The sequence below is a fragment of the Lissotriton helveticus genome, chromosome 8 (genome assembly GCF_964261635.1).
Source record: "Lissotriton helveticus chromosome 8, aLisHel1.1, whole genome shotgun sequence".
Taxonomy (NCBI): Eukaryota; Metazoa; Chordata; class Amphibia; order Caudata; family Salamandridae; genus Lissotriton; species Lissotriton helveticus.
In genome coordinates, this window is record NC_136069.1 from 724,191,520 (window position 1) to 724,208,204 (window position 16,685).

At 44.1% G+C, this 16,685-nt stretch overlaps 1 protein-coding gene across 2 annotated transcripts in view; it reads right to left on the reverse strand.

The window, feature by feature from the left end:
* DOCK9 (dedicator of cytokinesis 9) overlaps positions 1-16,038 on the reverse strand; it is a 1,161,971-nt gene extending 1,145,933 nt beyond the window's left edge. For both annotated transcript variants that reach the window (XM_078657525.1, XM_078657521.1), the window contains exon 1: positions 15,718-16,038. In XM_078657525.1, the coding sequence (XP_078513651.1) occupies positions 15,718-15,834 (117 nt within the window). In that variant the 5' untranslated portion in view covers positions 15,835-16,038. The remainder of the gene's footprint in view (positions 1-15,717) is intronic.
* Positions 16,039-16,685: the final 647 nt, after the last annotated feature.

Below are 16,685 nucleotides of genomic sequence, written 5' to 3' on the forward strand. Positions count from 1 at the left end.
TGGATGTTAGTAAGGAGAGTATTCCTTTGAGTAAAGCGGTTGGGAATGGGTGATCTGGGGATCTGCATTTCATGATGGGGAAATGAAGTGTTGGAAGTGTGTGGCTGATGTGAACGTGAAGAGGTGTGCAGCAAGGTAGGTGGTTGTGAAGGAAGAAACATTTTGAATTATACAATAGCCACCAAAGGCCTTTTTTTCCTTTGTAGGGGTGCACATGGTAGTGATCTGGTCAAGTAGATCCCCCACAGATAGGAGGAGAAAAATGGAGAATCTAAGGAGGTAAAGAAAATACCCTGGGTGAGGAGAACAGGGACCTTACGGTGGTGCTAGGAGTCCTATGGGAGAGAACATACTGGATAGGTGCAAAATCGACTGAAAGGTGGGAACAGATCTAATGGGGCCAGAACAGCAAACTACTGGCAAGGGAAAACAGGCATCCTTGAACAGAAGATCAAAGACATTTGAAAGGGGGAAGGAGGGGTGAGGATGATTTTTGTGGAAACAGAGATAACACAGAGGTGTTTGATTAGAGAACCTAATGTGGAAGTAAACTGTTTTTGGTAGTGGAGCTGTGGATGCAAATCCTTGGTAGAAAGAAATTACAAGGGAAAGAAAAGAGGCTTTTTGAAGGCTGAAAAAAGCCTTCCAACCTGGGAATTCCAGACCTTAGGTGGGAGCTGACGGGGAGGTGGGGGGTCAACACCATTTCTCGGCTATTTGGAAATCAGGTTTTGAATCCTGACAGGAGTGGGGAGCAGTTTAAAGCCAATGAAAACTGGATCCTAGGCTTGACTAGCTGTGATCCCCCCCGGCACCCAAAGGGTTCTGGGGGATCTTTATTTAGGGTTAGCTCTGGGGTGGTTGTCTTGAAGGCTCAGCATACTATTTGACCTAAACACTCCTGATAATGGAGATCAGATGAGTTATGAATGAATATGCCACTTTATTTCGCAAGCTTTTTTCCCCCGCATGCAATTACAACGCGGTCGTTACAATGACCGCGTTGTAACAACACATACCATTACCCCGCAAATCATAACAACGACTTGCTCTAGGGGGGGCCCTGGATGTTGGAATAGTATAATTTACTATTCCACCTCCAGTACGTGCAACAGTAGGGAAGCTGTTGGATTTTAAATCCAACGACCACGTTGTAATTCCCTGCAGGGAAAAGGATTCGTGGTAAACTATGTTTACCGTCACGAATATGGCCTGACAATTTTGTTTAAGGCTAAGCTTCTTGGGGGTGTGTAAACAATTTTGGAGTCCTGCAACAAGAGGTTCCAGAAGGAGCGAATCTTTTGCCAATTCTAGATCTTGCAGCACTGAGATCTTTAGGAAGTCTGGGACCCTCTTTCATCTGTATGCGGACGATACCCAGATCTACCTGAAAGTCCCATCACTGACAACATTACCCTTCTCTACAACACCTTGGCAAGAATACAAGCATGGATGTCAACTCCGCACCCTAAACTTCAACCTGCAGAAACAGAACGCCTCATTAAATCTCCAAAGAAACCCAATCTACCTGTACAAGAATGAAGAGAATACCTGTCGGTGTTGGGTTGGGGGTCCCTCATTTATAACCTTCAAAACCTTTTGAAAGAATAAATAAATTCAGTTTGTTGTAGACGAAAACGTCAAGTAGGTAGAACTGTGAGATAAGCAAATATGCACATGATGTCCCAGTCACTAGTGTCATTCTGGAAATAGTTTTCAATACAGATCACGCTCGAATGGCGGAGGAAAGTAATAAGGCAGCGAAAGGACTGGAGCAGGGCAACTTCAGTTGTTCATTATGGTAGTGGAGTGTTACTTTCACGTCACAGAAGGCTCGAATTGACGATTTTACCACTACATTAAGCATCTAAAATGAAGTAAAAAAACAAAACAGAAGCAGCATATTTAGTAATAACACCGATGATCAGGAAAGCAAGGAAAAAATTCACTAGGCATAAAATGTAGCATAGCTGTCCATCACTCTGAAGCTCTGCTGATTGGAGTGTGGCCTTCGAGCCGGTAACAAACTGGCTGCACTCACCGCTCAGGCATTTATATAGCTCTGAAAGCTCTTTACAATAAACCTCCCGAGCAGGCCGAGCAACGCAAAGCCTGCAATCTGATTAATGACTGAAGTGACTGAGCGTGCGAGACAATGATCACGCAGGGTGAGTGGCCTGCTCTCCAAGGAGCAGGGGCTAAATAAACAAGGCCTCAATTAAAAGCGTGCTTGCAGCAGCAGCCTGCACTACTCTACTCCGAGAGAATCAGATGGCGCGCCCAAGGGGCCTCTGGAATCTCGTGCCCTGAAGTCCCGGTGGGCCCTGTTTTATGCCATGGACCTCGTTCCTTCGAGCGTGAGGACGGGAGGCCGCCCCCCAGGGACGACAGACACCGGCACTCGTGAACGATCGACTCTCGCGAACTCTCAGAACCGTCATTTCATTTAGCCGAAGTCAAAGCACCTTGGAAGCCTGTTACCTCTACTAGTATTTTATTCACTTCAACGAATATTCAGGTGATCACTTTTGCTGTTCGTAGCAATGAATGCACAATTACAGTTATTCTTAGACGTCGGTTTGTTTGGACGTCTTATCAATAAGACTCCATGTCATCAAAGCCGCGCTCTGGTCCGGAGTTTTCTTTTAGCACTCGAGTGCAACTCGGGAGTTCAAGTCGGAGTTCACAACCGCTAATCCAACTGAAGTAATACCACTGAAGACAACGATCTGTCTCAAGGGTCACTACATCGGACTCTTACAAAGCAACTTCATTCAAGAGCTAATTAACGCGTGTATGATGCTGACGACAGAGCCCCCCAAAATAAGTTTCCAAAATAGTAAGGTGCTAGTTAGCACGGTTGCCAAAACAGAAGCAGACTAGCAGGCTTGTGGTCGGTCAATACACTGGCAATTTTGCAAAATGAAAGTCATCTTCCACGGTCTGAAGCAGTCATGGCTAGCCCTCGCCGGGATGTGTTGGTTATACTTCATTGTTGAATCAAAGGAGAGAGTGAGGACTAGGTAAGCTAGTCCGAATCCCCGCTATTATATGTCAAAAATCAAAACAGGACTAGCTAAGTTACAGAAGAAAGGGACTCAATGGAGTACGTGTGTCGGCAAACCACAGGTCCAAGGAGGAACCAGACCGGCAATTTCGGTCTTTTTCTCTGCCAGGTGACCCAAGGAGGCTTTGTACAGAAAAAAGACTGTCAAAGCGAGAGGGAATCCCCCTCTCACCCATACAGCACCTTAGGGAGTGCTACACGTAGTAAAAAATAACACAATCACTATAATTTAGTTTATTTATTTAATTTACACTTTACACATACTCACTTGGTCCTGAGGAAAGCCTGTTTCAAATTAAAAAGGCCAGGCTGAAACATGTAGACCACACAGGACGCTGGAGGTCATAATCCATACTCCAACACGTCCGTCTGCCTTTTAATATACCAACAGGGGCCCAGTAAATTAAAATATTGTTTTACCCTCGGGTACTGGGACCTTCTGTATGGTTTTTTAATTTTCACCTTCACACTCACTACACTGCACACTCAGCAAGTATACCAGCTCCGCAGTAATCTGGCGTTGAAGCACAACCGGGACACATTAGGTGTCACTGTGGTGGGCCCGATGATGAAGCATGCCACCAACTAGGTTGGTGGGTGAGGGCTTTTTGAAAAAACCTACTGGTTTGCCGACACACGTACTCCATTGAGTCCCTTTCTTCTGTAACTTAGCTAGTCCTGTTTTGATTTTTGGTTATACTTCAAGCAGTGCCATCCAAGACGCATGGTCATCGGATCCCCACCACGTGGCAAGTAAGCACTGCCTGCGCCTGTGGGGAGGTAGCCAAATAACAGGGCCACTCGAATTATGTGGCAGAGTGTACACAATTATGTGGCAAGAAAAGACAAATTGTGCAACATAAGGCGGCACATTTCGTGATAGTATCACCTCATTATTTTGGCAATTTGACAAGTCCTCACTAGGTGGGCAAAAGTTTCACCTCATTAGAACTAGTCTGGCACGCAAATACGACAATAAGCAACTGAAAGAAGGTCAGTCAACCTTTGCTACAAGCCTTCCACTGTGCAGCAATATGCGTTGCCACATTTTTGCTAACTTTTAATCCACTTGAGCTAGAAACAACATTTTTCTTTGTTAACATTTGCAGTTTATGCAGCAGAGTATGGATTATCGGATACATCCACGACTAGGCCGAAAACACTGTGGCCACAAAAAACGCATAATTCCAGTGGCCTTGCCAAATAGGTTTAGATGGCCCATGTTTACATACAGGGCCAGAGAGCAAAGAGGGAGCCTGCACATCCTTTGAGGGTGTCTAGAGAGCTTCCAGATAAACATTTATCAAATAAATGACCCAGAGGTTCAGAAGTGCGTTAATTACGCCTTTTTAGTAATCAGCAGAAATAGCGAAGCCTTAGCCGAAACAGAAGCAGTTACTGTCCATTTGCACATGTGCTCATATAGTCTGAAAAAGATCTAAAGGTTCTAGGCACTCCAAATGTGTAAATACCATTGTCCATGTTGCTTGGCAATGCTTAGAACAGTATACACAACTATGCAGCAATCAATTTTCCATTTATAATGCTTATCTATGCTGCTTGCTTCCAGTGGTAGGACTAGGAAAGGAGGAGAAGACACAGAAACAGAAGTAAGACTATGATTTGGAAGATACTATGAGGATTTGATTATGAGCATAAGATATCACAACTCTTTTCTGGGTGCAGATGACTGCTGCGTATCAGCTTTACTGGTATCGTTACTCCCTCTGTTCTGGTTGAGTGAGTGCAAGGAACACCTACTCCTTCTGGATGCAACAGACCACCCCTTTTGGAGTGCAGAAAAGCCCCCACTAAGGTGAAAGGGCCCATTTCTAAAAGCAGAGTCCCTACTCCTTACAACTTACGCCCACTGGAAGACATACCCTTATCTGGATGGATTTGACCAAAACACTCAATTTTCTGGGTAGACGCGCTCCCTTCTAGGTACAGAGACCCCACTCAAGAGCAAAGTGTCCCTGGCAGTTAGGGACCTCCCGGAGGAAAGCCACTGCTGTGCAAATTTAGGGGCGAAGGGAGCTCCATTATTATTTTAAAAAGCTCGAACTGTATTTGTCAGATGAGGAGCCTTCATTACAGTGAAGCCATGCTTGTATGAAATTCACAATTTGTCAATTTTCTTTACATTCATAAAAATTTACTATTTTATGAACATAATTTCCATATATGCAAATGTTTTGCCCAAGATGACATTATTTTTTCACAAAATATAGAAGCCGGGTTTACAAGCATTATGTATTTGTTGAAAGTGCGTGAGCGAGGTCCTGCGTCGGCAAAAGACAAGTAATTTGTCCACTAAAAATTAAATCATGCAATTTCATATTGTTACTTTTAAAGACATTTAGCACCAACCTTTTTTTTACTAACAGAGTATCACCAAATTAATATGGCACTCGTGCAGGTATACTTCTAATTAAAATTACCCCTGAGTGTTTTGTGACCACTTTTTGAACAGCATATGTGTTTTAACATGGTATGGCACAACATTGCAGTACCAGTATCCAAGATAAACTTTTCTCACTCACTGTTTATATTTGAAAAAGTATTTGCATGTGACTAGGTTATAAACAAGCTATACACGAACTCCCTGGAAGTAGAGTACCCCTCCCTTGGGCACAGCTGCTCTGTGGCCATCCATCTAACAAATCCTTCATCCAGAAATTCGCTAATCCATCCATCCATCCAAAGCTTGACCTCTTTTCTTATTCCAGCATTCATCCACATGAAATATCACATACACGTTATTTAAAAAACGCCAGAGTTTTTGGCTTTTTCAAGTCGTTTACATCTGCAAGGACCTCTCCATGAGGGCGTAAGTTAACTCAGTTGTTTCTACCTGCTTTTACTATCTGCGCCGCATACGCAAAATCAGCAGACTCCTCTCCCGAGAAGCTCTGGTGCAGGTCACCCTGGGATTAGTCATGTCTCGCATCGACTATGCGAACTCTCTATATGTGGGCATACCAGCATATCAATCACAAAGCCTCCAACTCATCCAGAATCAGGCAGCCAGGTTGATCTATGGCCTGCCAAGATCTAGCCACAGTAAGCCTCTCCTTAAGAGCCTTCATTGGCTCCCTGTTACCCAGCGCGGCGTTTTTAAACTTGGCTGCCTGATTCACAAAGCCCTTTCCTCTCAGGGACCCGCTTTCATTTCCTCCCTTTTACACCGATATGTTCCCGATGTGTCCTCCGCTCCTCAAACTCCAATCTCCTTACCCCTTGCTCTTTCAGGCATAAGAAACATGGAGGCAGGAGATTCTCCACCCAGGCCCCTCTCTTCTGGAACTCCCTTCCCCCTGCACTTCGCATTCTTCCCCTCCTATGTTCATTTTAGAAAATCATTAAAAACCTGGCTTTTCTCGTTTGCTCACAACTAGTCCGCCCCATGAAGTGCCGCACAGCCCTTCCACTCCAGCGCCAAGAAACCGTAGGTGAACGTGCGCTTAATAAATCCCATCATATCATATCACATCATGTGGAAGATGGATATTCACCAATCACATTGAACTAATATACATGTTAATCATTCACTGTGCAATGACAAATGACAAGTTTATTGTGTAATTACTTAAAATCATTAAAAAACGCATTCATTATGCAACAGTCTTGTCTTTTATACTTATATTTCAGCAGAGACGTCAATGTCCCTTGCAATAAATCAGTCTAATATGCAATTAGAGATGCTGAAAGTTCAAATAGGCAGTGGGAGCACCAACACTGAAGCTCACACCCACGGGGTGTGTAACATGTGGTCAGCTTCAATGCTTTCTTGGATGAACGAGTTTGCTTTCTAGAAGTGACACCATTGAAAACTGGAAATGCTAAATTATGATGCACACCAGATAAGCTCCATTCCTGAAGCTTGGCACTAGCACCCTCTCTCGTGCAGCTTATTGCCAAGTCTGGAATCCAAGAATCCATTGCTCTTATTATATCGGCAAAAAACGTGGCATTCAGGAATAGCTAAAGTGGCATTTATGAAACCAAACCTAAAACAAGCGCAGGCAAAGCAAATAGGTCTGGCATTGTCCGCCACACTTTTGACTTGTCATTGTTTTATTTTTATCTTGGTGTTGGCAAAACGTTATTATTGTGGAAGCTACAGGCCCTATTCTATATAAAAAAATAAACAATGGCTGAAGGCAAAAATATGTTTTTGGTCTTAAAATGCAAACATTGCCATAGTAATCCCTGGCATTTATGGGAACTACGTTGCGTGTGGATGTGCTCCTTGTGAAAGGAAGGAATTAAGTCACTCACAGTGAAGTTAGCCAATTGCCAAAGTGGGCTCCCTGTTGTATGCTGCGGTGGGTGGAAGAAAAGTGTGATTGACATCAAAACAGACCAACGGATGAAGAGGACTGGCTGAAAGCCTCTCTAAGTAAAACTATTATATACACACACACACACACACACACACGTCTATATTTTATACATAGGAAGAGCATTTTCTGTATTACTAATAACTTCGGCACAATTTGATGAATATTTACAAATGTTTTCCAAAAAAAACGTTCATCCACCTGAACTCCTTCCTGGAAGGTTGGGGGGTGAGCAGTCAAGGCAGAACCAAGAAAAGAGGGCAGAGCTATCATCTATGATGATATTTCAAATGTCATGAGAGACGAAATATGTGAAGTTGTAAGCAGGGCATACTGGTGCAAGTTATAGTTAGCTCAGTAAACTACAAGTGGTGAATATGAGTTTTTTTCGTTTTTAAATGGTAGTTTAAAAAAATGTATTTCTGCACCCAACTATGCCACTTTAACCTTTGGTTTTTTTCCATTGAATTTCTAATTTTTTTTAAATGTAAGCTCTAATCATTTTTTCCTATCTATATATGACATCACTTTCACCTTTGTTTTTTTCAGTGAATATAAAATGTTGGTAATATCGAGCCCAGAAAGATCACAACGCACCATTGAGTGGTTTACTTTAAGTTATCAGTGTTCCTTTGCCAACACTAACCAGAGGAGTGGTCTGTCAACACATTTTGCAAAGCAAAGAAACACATATTCCGAGAAGTATTGTTTAGCTGAGAAGAAACAGGGTCGTACTGGTCTATAAGGCAGTCAGAGAGTGCCCGATGGGCTAGTCTGACAAATCAGTGTGTGGGCTGGCTGTTTAGCAGTTGGTGGGCCCGTTTTATGGCCAGGTAGGCCGGTTTCTTCGATTAATTCAGCAACAAATATTACAAGTATTGCCTTCAGCAAACACAAATGCACGCAAAGTTTAAAACTGGCCTGATTTAGAAATGTGGGCCACTTTAACTATCTGGTTCGCCAATTGGGGTCAACTTTAATTTGGTGTCTGGGCCTATATTTTTTGTCACAGTCTGATCTTGAGAAAAATAAAAAAAGAACTAGCACGAACCGATGCAGAGCAAAGTTGTGAGTTGTAACTTAACCCCTTGTGTGCTGGTGACGGAACGACTCCGTCACCAGCCACGGACACGCTGTCGGAGTGGTTCCGTCACGGCACGCCGTACCGCCCACGCTGCTGCGATTCCGTGCCTGCGCATTCTATTGAGCGGGCGGGGCCATGACGGAACCACTCCGTCACAAGCACAGCGAGCCCGTGGCTCGTGACGGTGTGGTTCTGTCACGAGCATGGCAGCGCCGCGTGGCCCCCCCTCCCACCCAGCGCCGCGGCGGAATTACCACCGCGGCCAATGGGTTAAAGGTGGTAGAGAAGCGACTGGCTGACAATCAATTCACCAATTACTGCATTAAAACCACTAATAGCCACCCTAAATTTTATTTCAAACCAATGTTACGTGGGATTTAATATGAGGGGAGAGAAATTCAAGCAGGTAGACAGAAGGAAGTGCGCACTAAAGAAGCCACAGGTAAGAGCCATAGGCGAAAGAATAGGATTTAATCATGAGGTGTGGGTCAAACATACTACCGAAAGGGGTGGCACACGCCTAACCAACAAAAGGATCAACTGTGAGTCCGGTGACAGCAATGTTTGGCAATAAAATAGGCACACTAGAGGTATTAGAATACTTTTAAACCCACAAGATGATGGACGGAATGTTGCACATTGGCAAAACATTCACCCCCAGTCACAGATCTGGGTTTAATCCATCGTTATTTTGCTCACCACGCCACCTCAGTTCAGACATGGTCAATAAGCAAATCAGTCTTGACCCTGTGCCTCATGGGAACAGTCCAGCCTGAACTGCCAAGCCATGTCTTCCCTGGACCGGAATCAAGCATCCTAGGACCGGTTTCTTGCTATCAGCCGTCATCAGCCAGGATAGCTTAACTCCAGTGACGTAGGGAGCACGGGACCCACGTCTGGGCATACCCTTCCCACATAGGGCGATCAGCAAAACACACAAGAATACTTTTGACAGAGGACAAATGCGAGATGAGAGGAGGAGATAATCGATCAACATGAGAAATCAAAAGGGAAAATAAGAGCCTTCGCTGTACAAAGAAAGCTATGGAGGAGTTGGGTTTATGCGAGAAGTACTGAGGAGGAAGAGAGCTGAGTGTGCACTATTGAATAATGCGTATTTTGTCAAATTAAACTCTAGAATTCAGCTTTTGCATAGTGCTACAAAGACTCACACTCACCTGCCTCAGTAATAGTTGGGTTCCAAATTAATAAGTTGAAAACCAATTAAAAGTATGTTTGAAATTGGGCAAAATAGGTGATGCATTTATAGATTTCACTGGGCCTTCCGGAGGGGACAGCCAATGCCACCCTGACAGTTCTTGTGTTTCCTCTTCCCACTGTAGGTTTGAAGCCCTTGGCAGCACCAGGTGGACCTCTTCGCTGCATCCCTGCAGATGCTTTTCAAGGAGGGATGGCTACAGGGAGGCAGCTGAGCCCACCAAGACGGTTTGTACCCTGATTAGAAGCTACTCACCCCTGATGTCATCGGCCAGGGTGGAACACTGTGGTGAAGCCAAATATGTGTGAGCAACTGTTGGCAGCTCTTTACTCATGGTGAACAACCCCCGACTCGCCAGCAACAAGCGCAGGTAGATCCACCAATAGGCTGAAAGGCTGTACTAACAGGGGTACAGGCACACAGCTACAGCATGGGGTATGTTAATTTGGTACATACACTCTTGTCCAAGAACGACAAGGGACATGGAGGTCCACCATCTGTGATTACAGTATCACTTATCACTTCGTTAACACACGTAGTATCACTCAGCTCCAGGAAACTCAAGAAGGTGCAAGGGTTCAGGTAATTCCCAGATATGCACAACTTCAACACCAGGCATGCTGAAGATACCCCATCTAAGATCTGGGGGAGCTCCAGTCACTCTCCTTGGAGATGGTGACCCCCAAGGTGGCCTCTTGAGCAAAATAATCACTCCTTAATTTTAGGCCGGAGGGGGGGGGGGAATAAGCCTACACCTGGTAATTTCACATAACGAAAAAGAAGGGGCACGGGCTACTGGCCACTAAATTGTTCCTTTTTGGCAGATAAATTGGCCTGGTTCCACACAGAAATTCTTCTCGAGGTTAGAGTTCTGTAATAATTATAAAGAAAACAATGGTTTTGGGTGGACTCAAAAGGTCCGCGTAAAGTAGAGTATAACTATGGTACTAGAATCAATCCTGGGAAAAAGTTTTGTAAGGTAGCATACATATAGAATACTTTATTTATGTTTTTTAATACAATTATATTTTTCAGGTGCTCACACATGTGACAAGGTGCTTATAGTGACTGAGTGAATAAAAAAAAAAAACTATATACAAGGTGTCACAAACAAGGGTATTCCCCAAAGAAATATATACAGTAGGGTAGGGGAGTATCCTTGAATGGGTTCTGTAATAAGCATGATACATATTGGTGCAAAGTCCCCTTCTGTTTACGAAACCAGCTATTACCTCCAGCAATCATACAGAGAGAGGACAGGGAGAGATAAAAGTGTACTACTCTATATGGTTCATTAAGCTCAGTTTCGAGTTTCGCTCTGGGCGCCCAAATCGAAACCTATCTGGCATCCAAGAAGAGACAAACCATCAACCCTGGCAGGGACTCCATGCCACTTACTGAGGGACATAGACTGTTAGGGGGTCTCCAACCCCTTCAGACTTTCCAGAACTGCATCCTATAACCTGTGAATTTTGGAAGAAATACTCCATTCTAGTTAGGGTTTTTTGTATTGTATTCCTTCTGATGTTGCTTCATGTCACCAATCAAGATCTAGTTCACTGGTCTTACAGCACAGAAACTGCTTGGTTGCCAAACCTCTCAAGATTCCATTCCATACCCCCATACCTCTTGCTGCTAGTCCACTAGCAGTTGGGCAAAGGATCCCCTTTCTGCTATCCACAGAGAAACCACACAATAGCACTACCAGTTCACTTGTAGTAGGGTCAGGCTGTCTACACCATGCCTACGTTCACTACCATTTACTCAGGACCCATGCCACCTATGTGCTTTAGAGAGAATTATTCTTTGCTCACCAATACCCCTCTCTGGCTGACTGTTTGTAGCTATTGCTCAGTATGCCACTGATGTTGTGCAATGTCTAAAATAGATTGTTGGTGCTCTACCTTAAGTTCCCGGTCAAGTACTCATTCGTCTGTTCACCCTACTTTCTAGGAATAACCAGGAGAAGCACCCTCACCTACAGACATTCACACATCCAGGTAGGAATCCCTGCACACCCTCCATTGAAATATGTTACTTACAGCACTTGAATCCACACAGAAAGCTAGCTCTCTATCCTTCTCTCGGCTAGTAACCCCCAGAGGGGATTGAGAGGAGGAAACTACTATTCTAAAAGGAAAGATTATCCACGACCACATACACACGTGCAACTCTGATCATAAGGTAGGAGCCCTAGGACAAGACCAGAACTTGGCAATTATTTTTCCAATATAAAAGAGCAAAATCTATTATTGCTAGAGTACAAAATAAATAAATAGCACAACATACACATGTCCCCAATACTTCAAGCCCTTGAGGCAATGCAAATAAGGCAACAGTCTACTACCTTTTCTGCTGCCCCAGCAACAGCACACCCCCAGGCCTTGTAAGCACTAGGAAAGCATACGAGTTAAGCAACATATAATATTTGGAGTTCATGGTTTGGGGAGAATCCTAAGTAAAGTAAAATATTTTCCCTAAGCAAAGGTATTTGATTACACCCTTGAAAAAGGCTCACAACAAAACACAACACATGGAAAAAAAAGAAAAATCCAAAGACGATTGGTTGGGTTAAGCAAATAACAAGAGAAAATCTAAGCAAGGCCTGTGGAAATGCAGGCAAAAAACATGGACAGCATTGATGGTCTTTGCAGTTTCCAGGTGCAGAGGTAGCCCGAACAAACAATTTTTGAGTTATCAGACCCTATATTCACATAATTTGCAGAGCAAAAATAAGGTTCGCAAAGCATTTTTAAGCCCGTTAAGGACACATAGCTTCGACATTTTGCAAGTTCTGTGTATTGGATTTGTCCTCTGTGTTACTGAAATAAACAAAGTTGACCATGACCAACGTATGTCTCTCCTTAGGTGCAAGTCAATAGGTAGATCAAAACACTGGCATATGCTAAGCTGTTGAGGACTCTTGTAGCGCAGAAAAAAACTGGCCTTTCAGGACATTACTTTAAAATCCTATGTTGGTAACAGATATTTGGGTATTTTACACAAGCCAGTACTGCCAGTTCTGTGCATAGAGGCTCTTTATTTAAGTCGGAAATGCCTTAAGTATGAAACTCAAAAGCTCCAATTCACCTGCAGGTGACTCTCCAACACCGGAGCCCGTGAAACGAAAACACGAAGTGAATCCCTTTTGTTCGGTTGCCAATGAAAGATACTAGAAACATAATTCAGGGTGATTGTCAGGTGGTGGGGCCAGCCAATCAACAGCTTCTTTTACAGACCTTACCGAGCTCAGCTGCCTTAGTATTCACTATGTAAAAAACTGGAAATGGCCATTAACATGACGAATGTGTCAATCACCCCTCCGGTGAACGTTGAGCACACTTCAATAAATGGATAAATAGATGGAGAACTTATGCAACACATATGTGTCATGTTATACACACACAAAAAGTAAGCTATAAACATTGACCAGTCTCTACTGCCAACAAGCCAGCTGACTGTTTACTAAATATGGGATTTTTTAAAACATATCTCACTGTCTTCAATGTAGTTGATAACACCACACCCCCATGTTTCTCTGAGTATCTCCTATTCTGACATAATGTACCCTTTCACTGGAATGCTCACCTCACACAACTTCAGGTATTGAAGTCTACCCTAATGGCCCTCCTCATTGGTCTCACAGATTTGCACAGCTGGCCATCCCCAGGGAGGATTCCACATATCTTCCCCACCCTGGCAAGCTCTGCAATATAACGACCATATTTATTTTAATAATGTGACTTGACTCAAACCAAGAGATTGGTATATGTGCAACCCATAATATAAAAAGTTAAAGGCCCTGAAGAGCGGTCTCAACCTTTCACTGGTCAGATGGGGATAAGATGTGCAAGTTTGTTACACTAGCACATGCTACAACCTACAATTCAGAATCTACTTACCTATCCCAAACCACCCTGAGCTACAGAAATTCTCAAAAAAGAAAAAAGGTACCACCTACTATTTCAATTTTAGGTCTGCGATATGGGGAAAGGCAAAAGACAAGACCAAGCACGAAATCCTATTTGACATATCTATCTTCAATGGCAGTTCAAACTGCACAATGGACTGATGGGAAACAATCTATGTTTTACATTGTGTGTTCCTAAAGAAGGTGGATCATTAACCCTTACCCACTGAAATGTGAGTTGACTGTCTGTGTGGGAGATCTTTTCCCGTTGTAACTTGCAGTTTATGAGAGGTGTAGCTGGGATAAGAAGAAGTGGTATATATGAGAGGATTTGTCTTCTGTGAATGAATGAGTGGATTGTGATATGTGGTGAAAACTGTCATATATGCTTTATTTAGCGAATATGTACAATTTATAGAGTTTTAATGGAAAATGTATGAAAAAATATTTTGGGTAAAAATGCGTTTTGATATTTAAATGAAAAATCATATGGCTAAAACAATTAAAAAAACAATTTTGTGGATATGTAAACTAATGTATAGCAGTATGAATTCATCCATGTAAACAATTATCCCAAAAAATGATATGTCAAGGTAGCACACATATTTGGGTTGAAATTGTTTCCGGTCAGTCCGTTGTGAACTTTGAGCTGCCACTGAAGACACATAGGTTGAGTGGGAATTTGTGCTTTGTCTTGTTTACAGAGATTGTCGGCCTTCTTCCTCCTTTTTCCCACCCCCATTGCAAAAGCACTTCCTCCAATCACCAGAGCCAGCCATTCCATCCGCCAATTTGAAAACATTCAAAACAAATCATCTCCCATTACTAGAAGGGCATAAGGCAATTTTGACTTACCCTTCCTATGCCCAAAGCCATTGTATCCAAGTTGATTCCTGAGCATATCTGCCTGTTTCTCTTTCCTGAATATATTTTGACAGAGTTGTTGCAAAACACTAGTAACCACAAATTAGGTAGTCTGAGAGCATTAGGATACGATGCCATTGCTAGAGGGTGCAGACATCATAAGCCATAAGCAAGAACCAATAACCTTGTAAGTTGAAGTCTTGGAAAGAGATAACAGACATTAAGTTGACCCCTGGGGACAGATGCTGGTTTTAGGAGTCTAATCAGATTTCAGTTCATGTTAGTAACTATATCCATCTATGTTTGCTAGCAAAGCAAGTGGCAGGAACAACTCACAACACAAAGTATTAACCTGGTATTGCTGTAACCATGCTATGTACCATCACTGTCCTCGAGAAAAGCATTTCTTACAATAGGGTCATGATATGAAAATAATAAATTCACATTTATCATATACCAGCAATAATATTCTGTATCTTGCAAAATAAATACTTTGAACATGAATATAACAGTACCACTAACAAAATGCCATGCATGCTTCACTAAAGCAGGACAACGAATGCACAGAGCCAAGTTGCAAAGTGCATAACATTGGGCACTCAGCACTGTAGTATGCCAGTGTGGTGAGAGAAGGCAATACACAGAGCAAATGGAGGAAGAGGTACGTTTATGCACAGTGAAAGACGACGGGGGGGGGGGGGAAGAAAGGAGTCAACACACAATGCAGGTGGATGTGAGAAGGCACAGTCAGTGTGTGTTGTGCACTCTGTGCACCTCGCAAGTGGTTTCAGGAGGCGTCCGTGCAGAGAAGGTGATGGCAATTAATGAACAAGTGCAAGGGGTGGGAGCCCATGTACAAACTAAGCACGTTACAGAAGGGCAGCCCATGCATAGATCAGAGAGACAGTATATATATATAGTAAGCGACATATGGAAATGATAGTTTAGGCAAGTATTCGATCGTATATGGATGGACAAGGGCATTCCATGCTTACAGGGAACAAGAGTTTTTGGGGATACATTTCATACACTGTACAAGTGGACAATCAATGGACAAGGTAAGTAGTCTGGCAGGAGGCAATCCAGGCTCAATAGTATTGTCTTTTTGGGGGGAAGAGCAGCTCGTGCTAAATGCAAGCAGGGTGTCCATTTCAAAGCAAGCGTTCTAGAAGTTAGAGACTCTATCGGTGCGCTGAAGCGAATGGGCATTTCTGACAGGAGTGCACTCACCAGCAGCACTGAGCTCCGCACCACCTCGGACACGCTCTGCCGCAGTTCGGCCGCGGTGCCCGGTTTGCTCAGCGCCCGGGTGAACTTCCTGGTCTCCATGGGGGCGGCGTGAGACATGCGGGCACGGCTGGTAAAGGGACTCCAGCCCGGGGGTGTTAGAACAGCCCTGCGAGCAGCATTAGAGGGCTCGGCGTCTCAATGTGGATGCCCAGGCTGTCAGCGGCGACCCATCCCGGCCTGCACTGCACCTGGGGACGGGTGACGTACGGGGATCCCGGGGAGGAGCGCACGAGCTCAACTACAGTCCGGCCAGGTCGTCCGAACACAGAACACCGGTGTCAGTTTACCCCGGGACTTCCAGAGCGCGGCCGCGCGCATATGGGCGGGGCGGCGGCCATGTTCAGACCAGGCCACTGCTCTTTAAAACGCTGTATATTAAATGCAATATAATGCTCTAAGGCATGATTCAGTTGCCACATATTAACAAATATGGATTGTACGCTTCACTGCTTGCACATTTCCATGAGTTGCGCTGTGAACGCATTGCCTGACCTTTGTGGGCCCCTATGTTCAAGACATGACTCCGCCCATACGCTGAACTATTCAGCTCAGACGTGCTGTTTACATACACTCAAGGGCGCGCGCCACTCATTGTCATTTCTTCGTGGCTCCGCCCACCTGTCAGGGCTAGTACAAAAATATCCGCCCGATAGTCTGTTCCACCAACCCAGGGCCACTAACGTTCTTGGAGGCAGCCTGTTGGCGGAGGAATAATGGACATATGGTCCTTTCTTTCCCAGCGCCAACCGTGCCTGTGTGGGGAGGAGCATAAGCCATCAAAACACCACCCATTAACACTGTATGCTAACCCTAGTGTCAGGGAGGGTGGGTAGTGGCAGGGGGCGGGGTTTTGCCTTCCAGTCCACCCACGTCTGTGGAGCTGGGACCACGAACTCCCTTTTTTCTGA